This window comes from Adiantum capillus-veneris, chromosome 10 (assembly GCF_014529385.1).
Source record: "Adiantum capillus-veneris isolate H3 chromosome 10, ASM1452938v2, whole genome shotgun sequence".
In the NCBI taxonomy this organism is placed as follows: Eukaryota; Viridiplantae; Streptophyta; class Polypodiopsida; order Polypodiales; family Pteridaceae; genus Adiantum; species Adiantum capillus-veneris.
The window spans coordinates 139,862,608-139,883,140 of NC_140940.1; the positions used below are offsets into that span (position 1 = coordinate 139,862,608).

The 20,533-nt window shown below is 39.3% G+C and overlaps 1 protein-coding gene across 16 annotated transcripts in view; it reads left to right on the top strand.

Annotated features, from left to right (window-relative positions):
- LOC147449744 (uncharacterized) overlaps positions 1–18,366 on the top strand; it is a 67,823-nt gene extending 49,457 nt beyond the window's left edge. For 6 of the 16 annotated variants that reach the window (XM_086522103.1, XM_086522110.1, XM_086522109.1 and 3 more), the window contains exons 10-11: positions 4,915–5,062; positions 5,392–5,632. In XM_086522103.1, coding sequence (XP_086378229.1) covers positions 4,915–5,043 — 129 coding nt within the window. In that variant the 3' untranslated portion in view covers positions 5,044–5,062; positions 5,392–5,632. Of the gene's footprint in view, positions 1–4,914; positions 5,063–5,391; positions 5,633–5,672; positions 5,962–17,924 lie in introns of those variants that run through there. The other 10 variants (XR_015189460.1, XR_015189461.1, XR_015189459.1 and 7 more) reach the window with 10 other exon arrangements.
- Positions 18,367–20,533: the final 2,167 nt, after the last annotated feature.

Consider the following 20,533-nt stretch of genomic DNA (forward strand, 5'->3'; position numbering starts at 1 on the left):
GGACATTCAAGGGTTACATGTGCCTCATTTTCCAATGAGTTCAAGTTGCATTGAGTGCATCTCCTCATGTTTGCATCAATATTCAGCCATCCTCTCGTTTCACTCTTGAGCATGTGTGATCTTGTCCGCATCAAGGTGATGGCCTGTCTCGCACGGTAAGACATGGGTGTCCTGATATGTATTTGGGTTTCCCCGGTCTTGTACTCTTCCCAGTATCTCGTGTTTATGTGCTTGCAATAGTATTCAAACTTGGACCTGTGCATTGCATTCTTCCATTTGCTGTGGAGGGCCTCAAGTAATTGTAGTTCAAAATTCAGCTCGTGCTCATGCTCGGTACCTGCCTCTACATGCATGTCCACATGTGCTCCCACATTCCATTTAGAGAACCATTTCCTGATGTCCTCAACAAGGCTAGAGGTGAGAAACTTGCTTTTGTGGTTCTTTTGCGGCTTACATCCTACCTCCCATGCTATGTGAGGCAAACGGTTATGAGGCATCAGCTTCACCTTCAAGAGATATCTATGCATTCTTTGCAAGGCAAGCATTTCCAATGGTCTTTATCTAGTCTCCAATAGCATCACTGAGTATGGTGTTGTGGTTTTTATCCCCATATGTCTACATAAGAACTTTTTCTGAATTTTCTCAATGTCGTTCCATGTGCTGGCCGGAATACTTGGTCCCCATACCTCTACCCCATACAATAGCGTTTGGACCACACACGCATTGAAAGCCATGGACTTTATTTCCCACCTTCTAGTGACGCTTTGTTTGCACATGTTTTCAAACTCGTAATACCTTGCTTGTCCTGCTTCAATTCTTGTTTTTACACATTGCCCCCATCTATGATTCGAGGGTATAATGATGCCCAAGTATTTAAAGCTGTCCACTGCTTGAATCTCTTGCCCATCATACATAAGGACGGGCTGATCCTTTGATTTGTTTGTACAAATCGCCATACATTTTGTTTTCGTGACATTCACCGAAAGTCCTGTGGCTTCGCAGAAAGCATGTACCGTATCCAAAAGTTTTTGCAAGAGAGACATGCTATGCGCTAAAAGAACCACATCATCAGCATAAATGAGGAGTAGCAAAGTAATGAGACCTTGTTTAGTGCATCTCCATTATCTTGCGTCGTTTGGCAGATAAAGTCCTCAAGCTCATCTATGCATAGCCCAAATAATGTTGGGGACAGAGGGCATCCTTGTTTGACCCCTATTGTGCTAAAGAACTCTTTGGAGAAACCTGTTTGCATTTTCAGTTTACATCGAATCGCATGGTATAGGCGTGCCACCGCAACCCTCAAGTGTATGGGAACCCCAATGGTCTCCATGCGGGACCATAACCCATGACGAGGTACCGTATCAAACGATTTCTTAAAGTCCACAAAACAGCAGTACATAGTTTTCCCTTTGAGTCGCGCCTCTTCCATCATAATCCGGATTGTAATCAAGTGATCTATGGTACTATGTTTTGCTCTAAAACCTGCTTGACCGAGAGCCCTCTTTCCACTATTTTCAGCCCATGTGCTAATATCCTTTTCTATCAGGCTCCCAAAAAGTTTTGCCATGCAAGAGCCCACCATGATGGTGCGGTAATTCGTGAGTAGGTTATGGTCTCCTCCTTTAAACAAAGCTTTGACCCAATTCTCTTGCTGAGGATAGGACAAATATGTCTGAACTTGATAAAGAACGCCAAGATTTTCTCCACTCTCATGCCGATTGCTTCTCAAAGGGCCTACCAGGCGACATTAGGAAAAGTTTGGACTCAAAAATGGGCCTTGTAAGAATTGTTGATGTAGCATAGCTTTCAAAAAGTGGGGATCGTTTTTGCAAATAAGATCCAAACTTGTCGAAGGTTGGATATTTAGAATCTACTCTTCAAATGCTATCCATTGATATATAGCATGCATGTATTGGACATTGCCTTCATATAGATCTAGAAAAAGGTGATTTTAGATTACCGTAACGGTAACAAAACCTGGCTGATTGAAAAAAAATGGCATAACTTTCATAGAAGTCATCCAAACTTTTCGGACCTTGGCTCTTTAGAATCCATTTTTCAAAAACTTTCCAATGATAGGTCGTATCATGGGGTTCTAAGCAATATTTAGAGGGGTCTACCGGGTTGTTTTCTTTTGTACAACTTTGATGATGTGGCACTCTTAAAAGGCCCAAAATTGAGTTCAATTTTTTCCTAATGAGTTACCACCCGCTCGTCCTGAAGATCATACCATTGAACTGATACCTGGAAACACACCATCAAATCGGCCACCTTACCGTGTGAGGCGAGCCCAGAATGAAGAAATTATGAACCAAGTGAAAGACCTCTTAGAAAAGGGTCTTGTCCAGCCTAGTACTTCACCGTATTGCTCTCCAGTGTTGTTGGTTTTGAAGAAAGACGGATCTTGGAGAATGTGCATCGATTATAGAGCTCTCAACAAAATCACCATCAAGGACAGATTTCCGATTCCTAGGATCGATGATATACTCGACAGATTACAGGGATCCTCGTGCTTTAGCAAGATCAATTTGAAGAGTGGATATCATCAAATCCGAATCGCGTCGGGAGACGTCTATAAGACAGGCTTTCGGACGACTTTTGGGTTATTTGAGTTTTAGGTGATGCCTTTTGGCCTAACCAATGCTCCTGCGGACATATAACCAGATGATGGACAGGATTTTTTGAGAGTTTGTTGGCACTTTCTTTGACAACATCATTGTTTTCTCCAAGGATGAGGCAGAACATAGAGAACATCTGCTTCAAGTCTTTCAAGCATTACGTGATCACAAGCTGGTACTACAGGCGGTTCATTAGAAAGTTTGCAGAGGTTGCTTCCCCTTTGCATATCTTCACACAGAAAGAAGTCCCTTTCTCGTGGGGATCCACAGAGTTGATTGCCTTTCAGACATTGAAAGAGAAATTGACTACGGGACAATTTTTGACTTTGCCGGACTTGCAGAAGTCATTTGAAGTATATTGTGATGCTTGTGGTCGTAGTCGGGGTGCGGTCTTAATGCAAGAAGGCCATGTCATTGCTTACAAGAGCCGATTGTTGTCAAGGCTGGAATTGACAGCACAAATTTATGAGAAAGAGCTTTTGGCGGTTATCCATGCTCTTACTCAGTGGCGGTATTACCTCCTCGGAGCGGATTTTACTGTCTTTACAGACCATCAGAGTTTATGCTACTTCTTGTCACAGAATCAACTATCAAAAAAGCAGTTGTGGTGGGCAAACATCTTGTCACAGTTTCACTTCCAGATTGTCCATGTTCAGGGACAAAAGAATTGGTCGTAGATACTTTGTCTCAAAACCCGTTAGTTCTGGCTATTTCCACGATTCATCATAGGAGCTTCAAGTATATGGTCGACCAGATGCTCAATCACTGGATGAAAGAACATTGTGATCTATCTCTGGGTGTGTCTCCCTATCTTTTGAGTCTCTCTCTCTCTCTCAGTAACCGTGTTGGATGCCGCTGAATCTCCAATAGGTAGAGTCCAAGACATCTTTGATCCTGATGTCTCATAACTCAAGATAGAGATCCAAAACCCTCTCTAAAAGGCAATGAAAGCGGTCACATATCTCATAGTATGTTGTACAATGACATATATAGTGGAGCTCTATCTTTGGCTCTCTCTGACACAGTTGGCACAACCTGCCCTCAGCTGGGATGCCTTGAAATCGGCCAGTTTCAATCTTCAGCTGGTGTGATGATGTCCAAATCTATCCGATAGCCCATCGTAAGCAGTGGGACAAGTGAGTGTCCATGTAGGTAGGCCTAGATAAGAAACCATCCCTGTGAATTGAAGAAAATGCTCTTTGTAATGTAGTCATCTTCGTGCCCAGCTCGTGTATAGGCTGTATCCATGTCCTTTGAATATCCAACTAAAACAAATCGTGTGGTATAAGTCTAGTGACCAGAGAGAAGGTGCATCTAGAGAATACTTTAAGGGGTGGAGCCTGTCCATAGAGAAACCATGTAGCTCGAACCATGTTGCCATCTGTGCATACCAGCATTATGTATCTCCGTGTGTTGTTGAGTGCCATGAGGACTCCAGAGCCAACCGAACATAACGATCTCGTGGGAGCTCCCATAAGGTGTGTATAAATGCCACTGATCTCGTAAGAACCTCCACCACAGCTCTGCTCGGATGATTGCATAGGAAACCGAGGCCTTGGCCTTGATCATCCTGAAGGTCATGGAGATAAATGGCCTCTCCATGTCTCGCCACCCACATGTACGTCCATGTTGATGACTATGATGATCTACCGACGGTCCCCATATCTGCACTCCATATAGCATAGTGAGGTACTTGAGTATCAAAAAGCCATAGCTTGGTGCGAGGCTCATGGAATTGAACCATCCTGTCCAAACCTCCCAAGGCTGTGTATGCTCTAGTCAATCCAGTCTCTGCCGCTCTCCTCATGGAGAAAATCGGGCCACTAAAAACCGCCCCCGGTAAGTGGAGTGGTAAGTGAATGGTAATCTCATGATCTTGTATCGATGTGCATCGCTATAAGTGAAGGTTCGATGCATGTTAGATTGCAAGCTTCCTTCTTGGAAAATCTGAGGCCTCTCAGCATGTGAATGTTGAGATTGAAATGCATAAGTGCACCCAAACATGTGCAGATACCTGAATTAAAGACACCAAGGAAAAGAGAGAAACATATCAGGGGAGAACTATTTTATAACCTTGGCTACAGACAAATTTGATGCATTTCCTTTGTTTTTAGGTGAAGAGGATGCCTGGCATGTGGGGTTTATTAAGAATGTGATATTGCTTTATTGCCCATTTCCTGCAGGGTAGCAATGGCCATTTTGCATATGAATCTTTACATGGCTGTGCAGGCAGCTATCATCAAATTATTTGTTGGAGCTTACTCACTTTACTTTTTTGTTGTACTCTATATCTCAGGTCCTGTTTGCCGGTTCACTTCTAAAGAACAATAGTCAGGTTCATGAGGCATTGATGGTGACTATGTCGGAAAAGGCTTCCATTTTTGATTGCATACAAACCATTGAGAAAGCTAGCTTGGCAGACTAAGACAAAGGGGCACAGTCAGGTATGTGCGTTGAATATTTATGTGGCGGGATGCTCACCTTGATTTTGAAATTGTACCACTAGGTTTCCACAATTTGGAAAAATAAAAAAAACTTTCAAAACATCTCAAATTCATAAGTAAAGGGCGAGTCTAGGAAATGCAAAGCCTCTTGAAAAGTGTGAAGTCAAAAGACTTTGCAAAACCATATAAAGAGGTGGAGGCTGCATGCAATGCGTGTGTCATTTTACATTTGTATTGTTTCTTCTTTACCCGTCCTTTAGGGGTTTGTTCTCTTTAGAGTTTCCTTGCACTATGTTATGTACTGAATATATCTTTTTTGAACACATTAGGAGATATATTCCAGGAGTTTTCTATTGATGAATAGAATCCGTGCAGGCTCCCAAAATGCTTATAGGTGTGGCTTTCGAGTCCTTTGTATATATGTGTTGAAGGTAGTGTCGGCGAAAATCCATCTTGCTAAGCATACAATATGCCTTTTTGAGACTTTGTACAAAGGAAATTTTTCAAAATTGACTTTTTTGCCTGATTTTACACTAATTTCTTCCAATTTTAATTTTCCCTTTTTCGTCTGACGCTCGAGTGGCATTTTTGAATTTTTAAATGGCACAAGTATAAGCTGAGACACACTTATCCAGAATGCTGGTTGAAGGACATAAGAGGAATGGATATCGGTGGACAGGTTGCATGGGAGAATCATTGCAGAGTGATAACTACATCCATTTGTTGGCATTGCCTGTCGGGTGGAGAAACTTTGTGATGACCTTAAGTATGTTTTTCTCTCTAGTCTATGTATACTCTCTCTCTCTCTCTCTCTCTCTCTCTCTCTCTCTCTCTCTCTCTCTATGTGTGTGTGTGTGTGTGTGTGTGTGTGTGTGTGTGTGTGTGTCTGTCTGGACCCCGGCCTAAAAGGTAATGCCTCTTGTTCGCTGGGAGACGCCTTGTTCTGCTTGGTTTACCTTTCTATCCGATTTTTACACCTTCAATTTAAAAGTCTGATTATGTAACCTCTTGGCAAGAAAATTGGTTCATTTTTTACATGAGGGGCATGGACATGGTTGTGTATGAAGACCAGTATGTGGATCTATTTCTTAACACTAGTTTGGTACCATAAAAGACACTTTAGTGTCCTTTTTTCATGAATTTAAACAAAATGGTACATGAAACCTAGAAAACATCTCAAGAAATGCTTTTGCAAACTTATAAAATGTTTATTCAAAATACTCATAAAAATTATAATCCCTCATTTTTTATCACAAGCTCAATAGTAACTACACATGAAAAGAAGTTACACAAAACAGCATTGAATGTTTCATCAAAACTCTTAGTCTAAGAAAAAATGAGCAAGATGCATGCAATAATCTGTGGTAACTATTTATATATATCTGTGATATTTTTGCAATTGTCATATGAGGAAAAAAATCTTTTATGATGATTAGAATTATATATAGAAAGTCATGTGGGTTAGATATGCGATGCTTACAAATTCAATTAACGATCACCTAATATTTAGTTCATCTAAATTTGCAATATCTTATGATGCATATATACGAGATCTACAATTCCATTACATAAGGTAATGTCATAAAATCTAATATCTAACCAATCTAAATGATTTTTTCATATTAAATTGATCACTTAATGTGGAAAAATAAACGGGAACAAGTGTTAAGATATAGATATGTGCTTATAGATCTATCTCAACACGGGGCCAATAGTAAAGGGGCTCAAATGGGAGATGGTCTAACAAGAGCAAAGCTAACCAATGGAGCATAAGATCTTAGAATGTCATAAAATCTAATATCTAACCAATCCAAATGATTTTCTCATATTAAATTGATCACTTAATGTGGGAGAATAAACGGGAACAAGTGTTAAGATATAAATATATGCTTATAGATCTATCTTAACAGGGGGCCAATAGTAAAGGGGTCCAAATGGGAGATGGTCTATCAAGAGTAAGGTTAACCAATGGAGCATAAAACCTTAGGGTTAGCTTCATTGAAGACCTCCAATAATGTGTGAAAAAATCCTTTGACCTTAAGTAAGCTAGGGTTGAGCTTGAGGTGGGAACCCGGCCCAAGCTCGAGGTGCTTGACCTGCTTGAGGTGCTTGAGGTGCTTGACTTACTCTATGCTTGAGGTGCTTGACTTGCCGCTTGATTAAGGTGCTTGAGGTGCCTTGATATGCTTGCCTGAGATGCTTGTGGGAATATCCCCTAGTCCAAGTGCTTTGTCATGCTTGATGACTAAGGTGCTTGAGCTCCTAAAGTCAAAAAGATTCCTACAAGGAGGGGGGCGAGCCTACAAGGGGGGGGGATGAGAGAGAACACACACACACACACACACAAGGGAAGCCCCAGCTTGAAGAGGCAGCAAGGACACTTGTCAAGTTCCTCCTCATGTTGCCCTCATGGTGTGCCTGAAGCCTATTGGTTGGCCACCCAAGGGGTCCAATGATAATTTAGGATATTTAATTAATTGATTTTTCATTTATCAAGTCCTCTCTCTCAAAGGGGAAAGGGGGACACTTGTCCCAAGGCTACCCATGTTGCTTGTAATGGCTCCTGCTTGTGATTGGCTAGGTCTGGAGGGGTCCAATGAGCTTCAAGCATAAGCTACAAGGGGGTGTCGACCCAAGCAATCTAGGGGGGTGCTTAGGGGGTATACTCACCCACACACACTCACAAACACTCTCATTGTGTGCTATGCAAAGTGCAAGAGCTCCCTCTCCAAGCAAGTAGAGGTTGAGAGGTTACACCAACACTCTTGGCTATGGAGTGCAAATCCAACCAAGAGCCATGCTTCAATGCTTGAGCTTTTCATCTCCTTCTTCTTCATTACTATGCTATTATGTATGCTAGCTCAAGAGTTATGATAAGTGAGGAACTAGCTCTTTTTCGTATGAAATGTTTCTTCTTCCTCTTCCCTACCCTCATTCCCTGCTAGCTCTCTCCACCTTCGAAGGTGTTTGAGGTCTTGGGACTGAGGCTTGGTATAGTTAAAGCTTTCTTCAAGTTTAGGTTATGCTATGATGGTGATGCATGAAGCTTTCCATCTTCATTGCTTCACCTAGGTCACAAGGAACACAAAGAATGTATTGTAACAAGTCTCTCTTTATGGGAGAAATCATAATACAAATGCCTATTGGAGGGGGGACCGGCTCCACATAAATCCGGTCCTCAACTGTTGTCATGTTCTCTAAATTCTCACTTGCAAAAGTATTGTCTATGCCAGGTTAACTAATTGCTATGATTATGTTGCTATCTTCAATTATGTCTACCCGTTAGCTCACAATATCATTTCTTGAAAGTATTCTCATTAAATTCCGCTACTCTCAAATTGAATAGGCAAATTCCATTACAAGGTAATACTTTTTTATGGTTACGTAATCTACATTTTGCGATTTATGTCATATCCCAAAAACTTCGCATGTTGTAATTTTGATTTTTTATTTATCAAAGATAAGCCTTAGAGTTAATTCCATCTTTGGATTTTTTTGTCTTCTCACTTACTTTTATACAAATACCTTATATGTACACAATTGGTGGATTTATATAAACACTTTCATTAGTTTTTCATAGCAGTGTTTTCTTTGTAAGAAATTACATATTATAATTTTTTTTAAATGAACTTAAATTACAAGATTCTTGTAAGTTTGAAACCTTAAAAAATGCGTAGCTGATGGGTATTGACTTATAGATATATTATAGACTTTAGGTTTTGTCATGTAACTTCATCATGTTAATAAAAGAGGCCTTGAAGTACCAAAAAGTATCTCTTTTCAAGATTTTAGTTTTTTGGTCATAATAAAAAACTAGTCTCATAACCAAGTTATGAAGCTTGATTTCTTGCTATAATAAGTTTTTTCCTATCCACACACCTTGAAATCTATGCGAAATCTTATTGTGATAAGAACTTATATTCAATTTATGAAGATTTTGTTAAAATTGTAATAAATTTTTATGATTTTTCATCCTAAAACTTATCATCATAATCTTAATTTGGTATTACTTTGACAAAAGTAAAATTTTCCTATGTTCTTCACCTAATAACTGACCTAAGGTGTAAACATGACTTTTCTTTTTTTTTAGGTTCACCAAATAATTATCACAAGTTGCTAAAAAAAACAGTACACTTTAGTGTTTGATTACAAAACTAGTGTTAAAGGTTTGGCTTCTCATCTAAAAAGGCTTCCTTGGATTTTGAGTCAAAGACTTGCTAGAGAGGTCTTTTTGCGCTCTCTCTCTCTCTCTCTCTCTCTCTCTCTCTCTCTCTCTCTTTTTCTCATAACAGGTTTTGAGTTTAACTCTCCTCGTCGTATAGGTCTCTTGGAATAGTTTTCTACGACGTTAAAATTCTCCTCTTCTTCTTGACTCTCTTTGTGGATTGCTCAGAGTGGCGAACAAATGATATCCCCCCCTCTCCCCCTTCCCCCCAGAAAAAAAAAATTTGTGTCCTCTTTGGGCCCCTTATTGGTTGAAAGAACCAATAGTTTACCATCTTGAAAACCATCTTTCACCATTTTGAGCTTGAGGTCTTTGCCCTTTGCCCAAACGAATGTGTGACCCGTTTTCCGGATTTGGGGGGGGGGGGGGGGGAGATACATGTTGGCGGATAGTGAGCTCCATGCATTTTTTGGGATCTCACGATCATTTAGTATATAGAGAGATATGAAACAATTCTCTCTGTACCCATTAAACTATTATAATCTTGTATGAACTATCCTACTCGTTTTGGTGAGAAAATGAGGTCATGCGTTTTGTTTGTTTGAAACACTTTTTGCAAGCATAGTATAACTTGGCATTTTAAGCTACCTTTAACATTGGGACAACCTAGAGAGATACACTCATTTTTGTACTCTCATCTAGGATTTAATGTCCTGGGAATTTGTTCCCTATCCTTGCACCCAATTCAAATATTGAAGGTTGAAAACCATCTTGAAAAGCCTTGTTGTAATGCCTTGTAAGTCACTCCCCTCCTTGCTCTTCTAAGTGCAAACCGTGGGCAAGTCCCAACTCATCAAACTAGATAAACTTAAAGAGAGATTGCATCTATTGCCTTGATGTAAGCCCCCAAGGGTCAAAATGTGTTGCACTTTAAAAATACACTTTCAAGTTTCAAAAGTTTCATGTTTTCAAGCAAATCCCCATTTTTGTGAGATTTTCCACATCCTTTCTTACTCTTTACAGAGTCTCCCTCCTTTTTTTGTAGTATAGTTTAGATCTTGAAACCTATGTAAGTTCACTACAACAAAGTTCTCATGTATACAAGACAGAAATAGACAAGAACAGTACTTAACATTGAATGGGATTTTGAGAGAGGAGCAAGTGGTCTAAGCATAAGTAAAAGGGATTTCAATAGAAAGTAGAGCTACACAGTTGTACACATATAACTCTTGAAGCCTTTATATATTATTATCCAATGCATCTCTTTTTCTATTCATGTCTTCTTCTATCTTGTGCATCCTTGATTCCTATTGGCTTAAATTGTCTCCAAAGAGCTCCTTCAATGGGACCCTTGCTTGGTTGCCTATTGCTTTTCCTCCTATGAATCCAATCACATGCAGCCCATACTATTGTATGGGTTGTAGAATTGTTAAAGGGAAGATACTTTGTTGAGGCACAAAGTTTAGTAGAGACGGAAAAAGTTAGGTATTGCATAAGAAATCTTACTGCAATTTGCTTTCTCTATGTCTCATAGTCTATTTATCAATAGATATGTACACGTGCGTGCACACACACATTGAGGTGGTCCAAGGTGGCCTTCCATAGCTCTCATACTGTTTTTGTTTTTGTCAAGGGCCATTGTGCTTGTCAAACAAGTGCTATGAAAACCTTTCTTTCATTTAATATGCTTCATGACATAGGAAAGAGATATGGAAATAGAGAAAGAAATTAGAGAATGTTTTAATGGAAAAACCCCAAGTACAATGGAAACATCTTCGGTGGAAGCAAGTCTTGTATCCCTTAGCATATTCTTGAATATTCTAGCAAGGTTTAAGATGTGGTCCTTTTGGGGTACTCCCCTATCAGTTGATATATCTATGGTCTCCTTGTGATGTCATGGCTCGATGTGAGCATGACAAGAATTTGTAACTTTTTGGGTTGATCAATATAATATACTCACCATTGTGAGTTTTGCAATAAAAATAATAATTTAAAACTTGTGTGAAATGAACCCACCCAAAAGCCTCAATAATTTAAGCAAACACACTTGAGATTGCCACTTCGAGTGTTCTTTTAGTGTCAAAGGAGTCTCTTCACTTATAATTTTCTTACAATAACATGCATTGGCTATTTAAGTGCAAATCACTAATCACTAATCACAAATACCAAACCCAACAATGCAAGTCAATGTGGAATTAATTATCAATAAGAGAGAAAGTTATGTTTGCAAGAAACACATGCTCACGATTGGTCCATATGAAAATATGGCCACTAATATTAAAGCTCGGTACAATCTTCTTATTGACATGAAAGTGACGTTATGACAAGGGAAGGTTATCCCACTTTAAGTCTTTCATTTTTCTTCTCTAATTTCACTTTGAATTCTCCTTCCCGAATGGCATGATTCACAAGGCTAACATCAAAATATTTTCTTTTCATTATGTAGCCCATAGCAAAAACAATTTAAGCACTAGCGTATGGTGAAATGTTTGTAGAATTAGCCTATATATTATACAAAACACCTCATAAGCTTGTCCTCCAAGAGCTATTATGAGCCTTCTTGACATCCCCTGTATTGAAAGCGAATTTGAAATTAGGGGCATCATATCTTCGTTCTCATATTTTTTAAAAAGAGAATATCAAGTTTGACCAAAGTGGCCAGGAGAGGATGTACAGCTAGGTTTTGCAAGTTGGAGTTAGTGAGTTAACATAGTTAGTGGTTATAGATAGTACTTCGTTTGAATTAGGGTTGCAGGGATGCACACACAGCTTGGAGAAGAGGAAGAAGCTCAAGGCACACAATAGAGAGTGTATTTCTTAATGCACAAATAGAAAGATAAGATGTCCCTAGAGTGATGGACGTATGTAAGTGTGTTCCGTTGCATGATTTGGAGTCTTTATCGTTGATTCTTCAAGCATGCCAATGGTGACATCTCTATTTTGCTCTAATCGTATAGTTTGCATTTTTGCAACATGATCCATGAAATAGTTGTTTGTCCCAATTTCTCTAAAATAAGGAACAATGTCGTAGCCATCCTTTTTGGACAACTTTATCTTAGTGGAATCTCTTTGATTCCTCACTTGCCTAAATGGTATTTTATTTTAAACATGCCTCTCTTTGTTATCATTTGGATTCTCTTGAATTACTTGAACCATTCTTAGGGGCACTTTATCGTACGCGACTTCGTCACAAACCCGAGTAGGAGTTATCTCACTTACATATACGTCCAGTGCTACGAGTATCTGATTCCGTCCAAAAGATACAATGAGATGTTTTGGGAAGGCTCTGAAAACGCTTCGTTCTCTACCGTCTTCTCCAACATACAGTATTCGCTTTATAGATATCCTCTACAATCTTCTCTAACATATGCTTCATTCTCTATAGTCTTCTCCAACATCAGTCTTCCCTTCATAGGTCTCCCACCACACATCCAAATGGATTCCTTGATCGTTATCATTTAGGAATCTCTGATCCACCTTATGTAAATGTGATCGCAACCCCAATCATGAACCATTTTAAGTTGCATGAATGTCCCAAAATAATATCAAAATTATTGTCCTTGCCATGGCAAATGTATGCTTATAATCTATTCCATAAGAAGTGACTATCACCTACTCCAATATCCCTATGGGTCTTTCCACATAGCCTATCGTTTTGATGTTCTCATATTCTACCGGTATGGTGGTGTTTCCTTCTTCTTCTTTGCAGTATTTGTCCACTTTGTTTATAAGCACTGGTTGAGTGATGTTGGATTTTCCAGATTTAATTTCCTTTGCTTCTATTTCACTGGTTTTAAAAAGAAAAATATATGCCCATTTTTTCTAAGTTCTTACACACTTTAGCCCATCCATGAGGTCTAATTTTCAATAACACTGCTAGTGCTATCATGCATTCGATATGACTAGACAATAGTCCTGGTAAACTCCTTGAGTCGATCATTCTTGACGTTGCCTTCCATGGTGAGGATACGGCTCTCACTTCTGATTTGTCTTCATGATATCCCATATATGATGGTATAGTTTTCAATGAGTTGGTTTACTCTCTTTGGATACTACAAATGAAGCGTCATCATAAAAGGACCATATATTGAGGTTTAGATGCCTGTGCTCGATGTTTATCTTGGGGATGGGACAAATTCATAGGTCGAAACCCCCTTTCTTTGTGTTTCTTATCGCTTTCCATGAATCATTTGGCCATTGTTCTTCTACATCTGGGATGTTGTGGTTCTGGCTATATTCCCATTTGAGGGGGTCTTTCCTCGGTCTTGTTCTTTGGCATCTCTTTCTGTGTCTTGTTGTGGTTCCGGCTCTATTACCTTTTGAGGGGGTCTTCCCTCGGTCTTTTTCTTTGGCATCTCGAAGTCAACTACTCACCTTTTAGGAATGTATTGATCAAAGGGCTAGATTGGCAACACTATTGCGAGTGTAGTTTTTATTAGTTTCTTGCACATTTTCAATCTTTGTTTCTCAACCTCCGCATATGAATATATCATCCAGCTTTGCTCCAAAGTCTAGTTGCGTTTAAGCTTCACCTCATATGCTTATAATATAGCATCGAACAATTCAAAGACTTTGTCTACCAGCTTTGACCCTCCTGAACTGATTGTAGGGGGGTTTGTGTTGTTGCATTATGGAAGCTCCTATCAGTCTCTCTTGAGCTTGAGAAATCTCTACAACCATGGCTTCTTGTTCATGCATTTGTTTGGCTTTAAACTTATCCCGTTTAGCTTTCCACGACTTGCCTTGAGCTTGAATAGATTCGTTATCGATTTTCGTTGGGTTTATCTTTGTGGTTGGTCTCTCTTCTTTACTATTTTCATTCATGTCTTCTCGAGCTTAAGCTCTTGTTACCATGTTGATAGGAGCAACTTTCTCGGCCTCTGGACCACGTGTACTAGGTAGAACTCCTATCATGTTGACAAGTGTTTTTTCTGCTCTCTCAAGATTTTTAGGGCAATCTTGGATGAGATGTTTATGCCCACACTCTAGACAAAATCCAAATGTTTTCCCTTTGTATGGAAAATTTATAGGCCAATGATTACCTCCTTTTTGCCGAGGTTGTTGTCGTAGTCGTTGATTCACAAAAAGTGAACTATAAGGCCACTCTCTGACATAGTCACAATTGTTGTAACACTCATTTGTATCATGGTTCATCCATTTCTATTTGATTGCACACCATTTTGATTGTTGTGGCACATTTACATCTAACGCTTATGTTCAATGGCATATCATTTTGGTTGTTGAGGTACATTTGACACTGTGGGCTTTGGTTGTGTGTGGCAATGTGTGATAGAATGATCACTTCCATAGATGTCACATTTCCTCATTTGAGGTTGTTTAAGATTTTGTACTTTTCTGAAGGCAAGTTGGTTCATCCTTCCAACTACCTCTTCAACTTGTTATTTAACATTGACTAATGGTTGGGTTGTGTTGGTATTTTGAGTTGTAGCTTCAGTAGTAGTGAAACTCGTTTCAATGGTTTGAGGCTTTAGTGTCTTTTGATATCTCGTTATAAGCTTTGTAGTTGTCCACAAGATACAAAGCTTGTTTAGTTCCTCCTTCTAGAGAATCAAAACCCTTTAAGTAAAGATCAAATTTTAGTGTTTGGTTTTTTAGACCTTCAATAAAAAGCACTACTAATCAGTCTAGTTGTGGTACCTCTCATGGTAGAAATTTCTCAAGACACTGCTTGAATCTCAACGGTGCTTCTTTCACCTTCTCGTTATCCTTTTGTTTGAAAGTATATATTTGTGAAACAGTGTTATGCTTTATTTCTTGTTTGGAAAATTCTTCTCCATATTCCACCAGTAGATTTTCTATAGTAGCAAAGGTATCTCGATTTATTGGGTATGGAAATCATGCACATGCTCTGCTATCAAGTCTTGCTTAAAAAGACATACATGGACATGAGGATCTCTTGATCCACCATTTCTTTTTTTAACGCATATAGAAACTTGAGATGGTTTCATTTGTCATGGTTCAGTCACTTATCTTATCGTTGCTAGATCTATTTCAAAGACATCTCTCTTTATTTCTCGTCGTTTTGGAGGAAATCCTGGTGGAATCCTCTTTGATGTACGCTCTGGCATTGTTTTTGAAATTCTATATTTGAATTGTGGTCCTCTTGACCCCATCACAAAAAAATAACTACTTGTTTGGCTCATCGGATTTGGAGCTAGACATCGTTGAACATCAGTTCTTGATGTTTGAGGTCCTGGTGATGCCATAGCTTTAGTCTTTGAAACGTGTGTATGTCCTTGGGACTCACTGAATCCCGTTCTTTACACATTTTGTGGCTCAAATCTTTACGGATTAGTTTCAGATATGCTTGTTGTACTCACACTCGACTAGATGTAAGTAGAGATTGCAGCACCCCTTAAGTGTATCAATCTAGCTCTGTTTGATCGACAAGTTTAAACTCCAATCCATATTTATTTACCATCAGAGCTTGCACTCATTGGGCATCTGTCAATACTCAAGGAAGCGACCTGGGGGTACGGAAACGCATTGAGCTTTTTAGGCGGCTTAATGGAGTGAACCTATGTAGGAAGATACACAAGAAACCACAAATCAACAATCAACAATCACCTTTGTCAAGCAAACGGTCAATCCTTTCAGGTAAACGAGTTCAAAATGCTACAAACCCCTAAGAGACTATAGAGATAAGGGCTAATAGAACACATCTGGACACTAAAAACCTCATTTTGATAGGTATATAAATTTTTATTTATGGACATTCAGGTCAACAAAAAGTGAATCAAAGTGGTCTAATAGCACCTCCTAAGGTCTAAGAACAATCTCTCACCAAAAAATTAGAATTTAGACTTGAAAATATCACCAAAACAACAAACTAAAGCTCACAAAGCATAGTCACGAACCTTCACAAAACTAACAAAGAATACACTCAAATGAAAAAACAAGAGTAGAAAAACACAATGCACTTAACGGTGTCAAGGCACTTTGCTCTTTTCTCTACTTGTAAATACAATGAGTTCTCTAAGCTTCAAAAACTATGTTTCTCACTTACAATGTGATTATTATACCTAGGGATCTTTAAAAGTGGTCTTTGGCCTAGTTCCCCTGGGCATCATACATTTACATCAAAAGTAAGTGGACAGTTCCAATTACATCACACTCTAGTGAGCTCCATCAACATTGACAATCTCTAGAATCAAAATAAAGACTTAAGCAAAAAATTGGCTAGATGGGGGACAGGTAGTCGGCATCTCCCAAATACCCACTCATTGTGTTGCTTGTGGTAACCTTGTAGGATCCATGGAGGTTGGTTTTGTTTTCTAGTGTTTTTTAGAGGGTGGTGATGCCCCTTTTGGCTGTGTTAACTCTAATTTAGCTAAGTCTCTTGGTTCATTTCTCTTTGGTCCCAACTTATCCCATAGAAATTTAATTTTAGAACCTCTTCTTCTTCGAATGTTGAATATCGATCTCATCTTGTCACTACTATAAAAGATCTTAGGCTACTTTGATTCTAGCTCATTACTTACTCATGTGCCATCTTCTCTCATTATCTCCTTGAATTTTTGTAGAGCTATTTCTTCTATCACAAAATCTAATTGTTCCCCCTTGGTGGGCATGACATAAATATCAACCTCCACTTCAATTTCACACATGTTTATCTCACATCATTCACTACTTGTAGACATATTACCTTCACATTGTTGGCCATTTTTTCTTTGTAGGGGGAAGTGCAAGAAACGTGCAAAACCTACTTACTCATCACTCAAATCTATGCTTCTCTATTTGGCATTTGCTACCATAGACATAGGCATCCAATACATGCACAATGTCTGTCAAATTTCTACCTAAAACAAGGCCCATAGCCTGGTGGGGGGGGGGGGGGGGGGGGGGTCACTATGTATAAACTTTGTATATTGCATGCGTCAAGGACTAATTATAAAACTCTTTATTTGTGAATTTTTTACAAATAAAATGCATCATTTTTCTATTCAATCTGTAATTTTTTTCGGTTCCATTTTATGGTACCCTTCTGTACGTGAATATGTGAAAAAAATGAAATTTAATAACCCCTTCTACTGCACTCACGTGATAGTCACATAATTATTTAGTGACCCCTCTGAGCCCATAGCGATGTTCTTCACTCTTGTTGTACTAACCATCTTTGATCGTTGTCTTTGAACCTTTGGAACCAAGTGTACGAGCTAGGGCCGAGTAATCCTTGGACCCTATGTAGACACATCATCAACAAGTCATAGGGTTGACAACACTCACTCAAGGACACATCCTTGATGGGTAACTTCCAACGGGGTTTGGTCTTCTTCTTACTAGTTTTTGTACTCTCCGTTCCTTTCCCTCTGTTGACTTGACTATCTCCTATCTCTTCTTTCCTTGTCCTCTTTATGGGTATGGCAACCACTCCTCCAAGATCTTTAGCCTTACCCTTGCTCTTGTGCAAGTACTCCCCTTGGTCTTCCATCCTTGCCTATCCCTTGGCATCCAGATTGATAATGCTTATAGTTCTCATGGGGGGTCCATCTCAAGATATGTATGTGTCGCATGTGAGCTCAATCGAAGGGAATTTTTATATGTCAAAGAATTATCTAATTACATGTACAAGAGGGGCGAAAAAATGAAAAAATAATCTCAAATTTTTCAAGTTACGAAAAAAGGGTCTTTTAATTCATGGGTTTAATAAATATCTCTTAAATGTATGTTCTATAGGTATTTTTGAAAGATGGACTCCGAGGGATAGTCCTATTCTCAGGGATTGGTGGCAATGGAAGAATGGTTTAAGTGGAGGTGATGGTGGTGGCTACCTCTATTTTTTATGGTGGAGGTGATGGTGGCGGCTACTTGTATTGTTGCAACAGTGATTGTTGCACATGCAACCTCATTATTTGCAATGGTGGTGCTTGATAAATTGGTAAGGGCAGTTGGTGTGTTGTTGATGTCTTTCTCTTGGTGTCTCTACTATTTCGGGTTCTAAATTAGTTCCATTGCTTTGAGGATAGGGACAAACACATATGGTGACCATCCTGACTACATTTGTAGTACTGCAAAATCCTAGTCTTGCCATCATTGTCCTCTTTCTTTATGTTCAGATGTTGGTGCTCTTAAAAATGTATTGATAAATACTGTAATTGATAGTGATCCTATTCAACAACTTCTGCCAATTGCTTACTTTTAGAGGTCTTTGGGGTGGTGACATGCAAGTTGGTGGTGCTCGAGCTCCCTTGCCTCCTTCTTGATCTCCTTCTCAATGCTACCATTGATACCTTAGATTCCTCTCCATTAGATAGCCCACCTCCCTAGTTGCTTCAAATGAGACAAGGAACCTTGCCTTTACCTTGTCTGTGAGAGGCGGGCATAGGCCAGCCACGAAGCAATCCCACTTCAAGAAATTCAATGTCCTTTTCCTAACTACTAGTATTGCTATCCACCTACCCCAGAACTATCCCTCATACTCTCCATACTAAAAGATACTTTCTTGTTTCGACTCACATATCTTCAAATTTTCTTGAGCCCTAGACCTTTGCATGAATGATAGCCTCAATTTGTTCAAATCTACCCTTGTTGTTGGTAGTAGGGTGTTATACCAAGTCAAAGGTTCTAACTTTATTAACAAAAGGAAAATTAATAAGCAAGAGGCATTGTCATCCTGCCTTAAAACCACACATGCTATCTCATAAATGTTGGAGCTTATTCATAAACCTTGTGAGCAAGAACCACGATGGGAGTATAAGAGAGGGGGCACGCACAGAGGTTGTGTTAAAGTGAACGTGGTAGAGAGGATCTCTTGTAATGGAGGTATTTGCTAAAATGTGTGCCACCCTTCACTCTACCTTATGCAACACATGTCCTCTACTCACAAACAATGCAATGCCACTACTACCCTATGCACTTCTTATAGGTGAACCTCGCAGTTGGTGCCTCTCTTAAACCCTAGTTGTACCTTATTCACCCTTTGTTTAGTTGACTTTGGATAGTTGACTGTCCAACTATCCATTCCCTTGCCATTCTATTGGCTTGATTCTTGACACTTGAGTACTATTCATCCACCTAGCCACCCACATAATTACCACTAACGTTTTACTATACATTGGCCTACAAGCCATCTACCATTATCGCATGTATTGCCACCAAGTGTCTTCCCTTTTGAGAACTACAATTGTGTAGCCCATACATTAGTGCTAGCCCTAGAGCTGTTTTGGATGCTCAGCCTTACCATGTCTGAATGTTGCATTACATCGGCAATCACCGAGGAATGATGCTACCCTAGTAGAGCATCCGTAACATTATAGATTTGAGCTTTGCGCATAGCATCCATGAGTTTCTAATATAGGAGATTAAGAACTTCATACTATGGCCACACTTCATGCATCGGGTTCTCTCTTTGTTCTGCCTTATATATATATATATATATATATATATATATATATATATATATATGAGAGAGAGAGAGGGGGGGGGGGGGGAGAGAGAGAGAGAGAGAGAGAGAGAGAGAGAGAGAGAGAGAGAGAGACGTCACTATTCTCGAGTACCCCTACATGATGAGCCTCTCAGTTCACACTTTGCATATCTCTCTAAGCATCTCCTTCACAAAGACCACTCTCCAACAACGTGTAGCAAGCCTAGCAACTTGCAATAGCTCCAAGTTGGTGATGTATAGGACGTTGATGGTGCAACAACAAATGGCAAGAGAGACAAATTGGTGCCACACTATGAGGAGCTTTAGGGAGGAAAACCTCACCATTAAGCCTGTCTCCGACCCTCTACTTTTCATCACCGATGGCTTCCATCATAATTTATCTTTTCAATGAAAGAAATCACTCTCTAGTATCACTTCCATTTACAATGGCCATTCTTTTGCAGGAAGTCAAAAATTTCTCTTCTAAAAAATAGGAAAAGGTTGTTTAGTTCATGCTAAAAAGGATAACACTATAGCCCATGCCTAGGGGATTCACTATGTAGTTCATACAGTATTGGTTCTGAATAGTGGTTGCATAAGCATATACAATAGGGGTAATCCCCACTTATTTTCCAAGATCTACCATATGCATGGGGGAGAGTGGGGGAGAGGGGGGGGGGGACTGAGGGAAATGTGACAAACGTAAAATCCAAAAAACTCCTCAAATACCTCTCAGATTTGACAATTTTTTTGAAAAAATGCCTTTCAAATTTTCCAAACTATAATTTTGCAACTTCTAAATGGATGATTGAGTTTTCCTCATTACAAGTCCTCTATCTAGTAATCCTTTTCTTATCTTTCAATCAATTTTCTTGACAATCTAATCCTTGTTGGATTAATTAAAGGAGTGTATCCTCCTTGT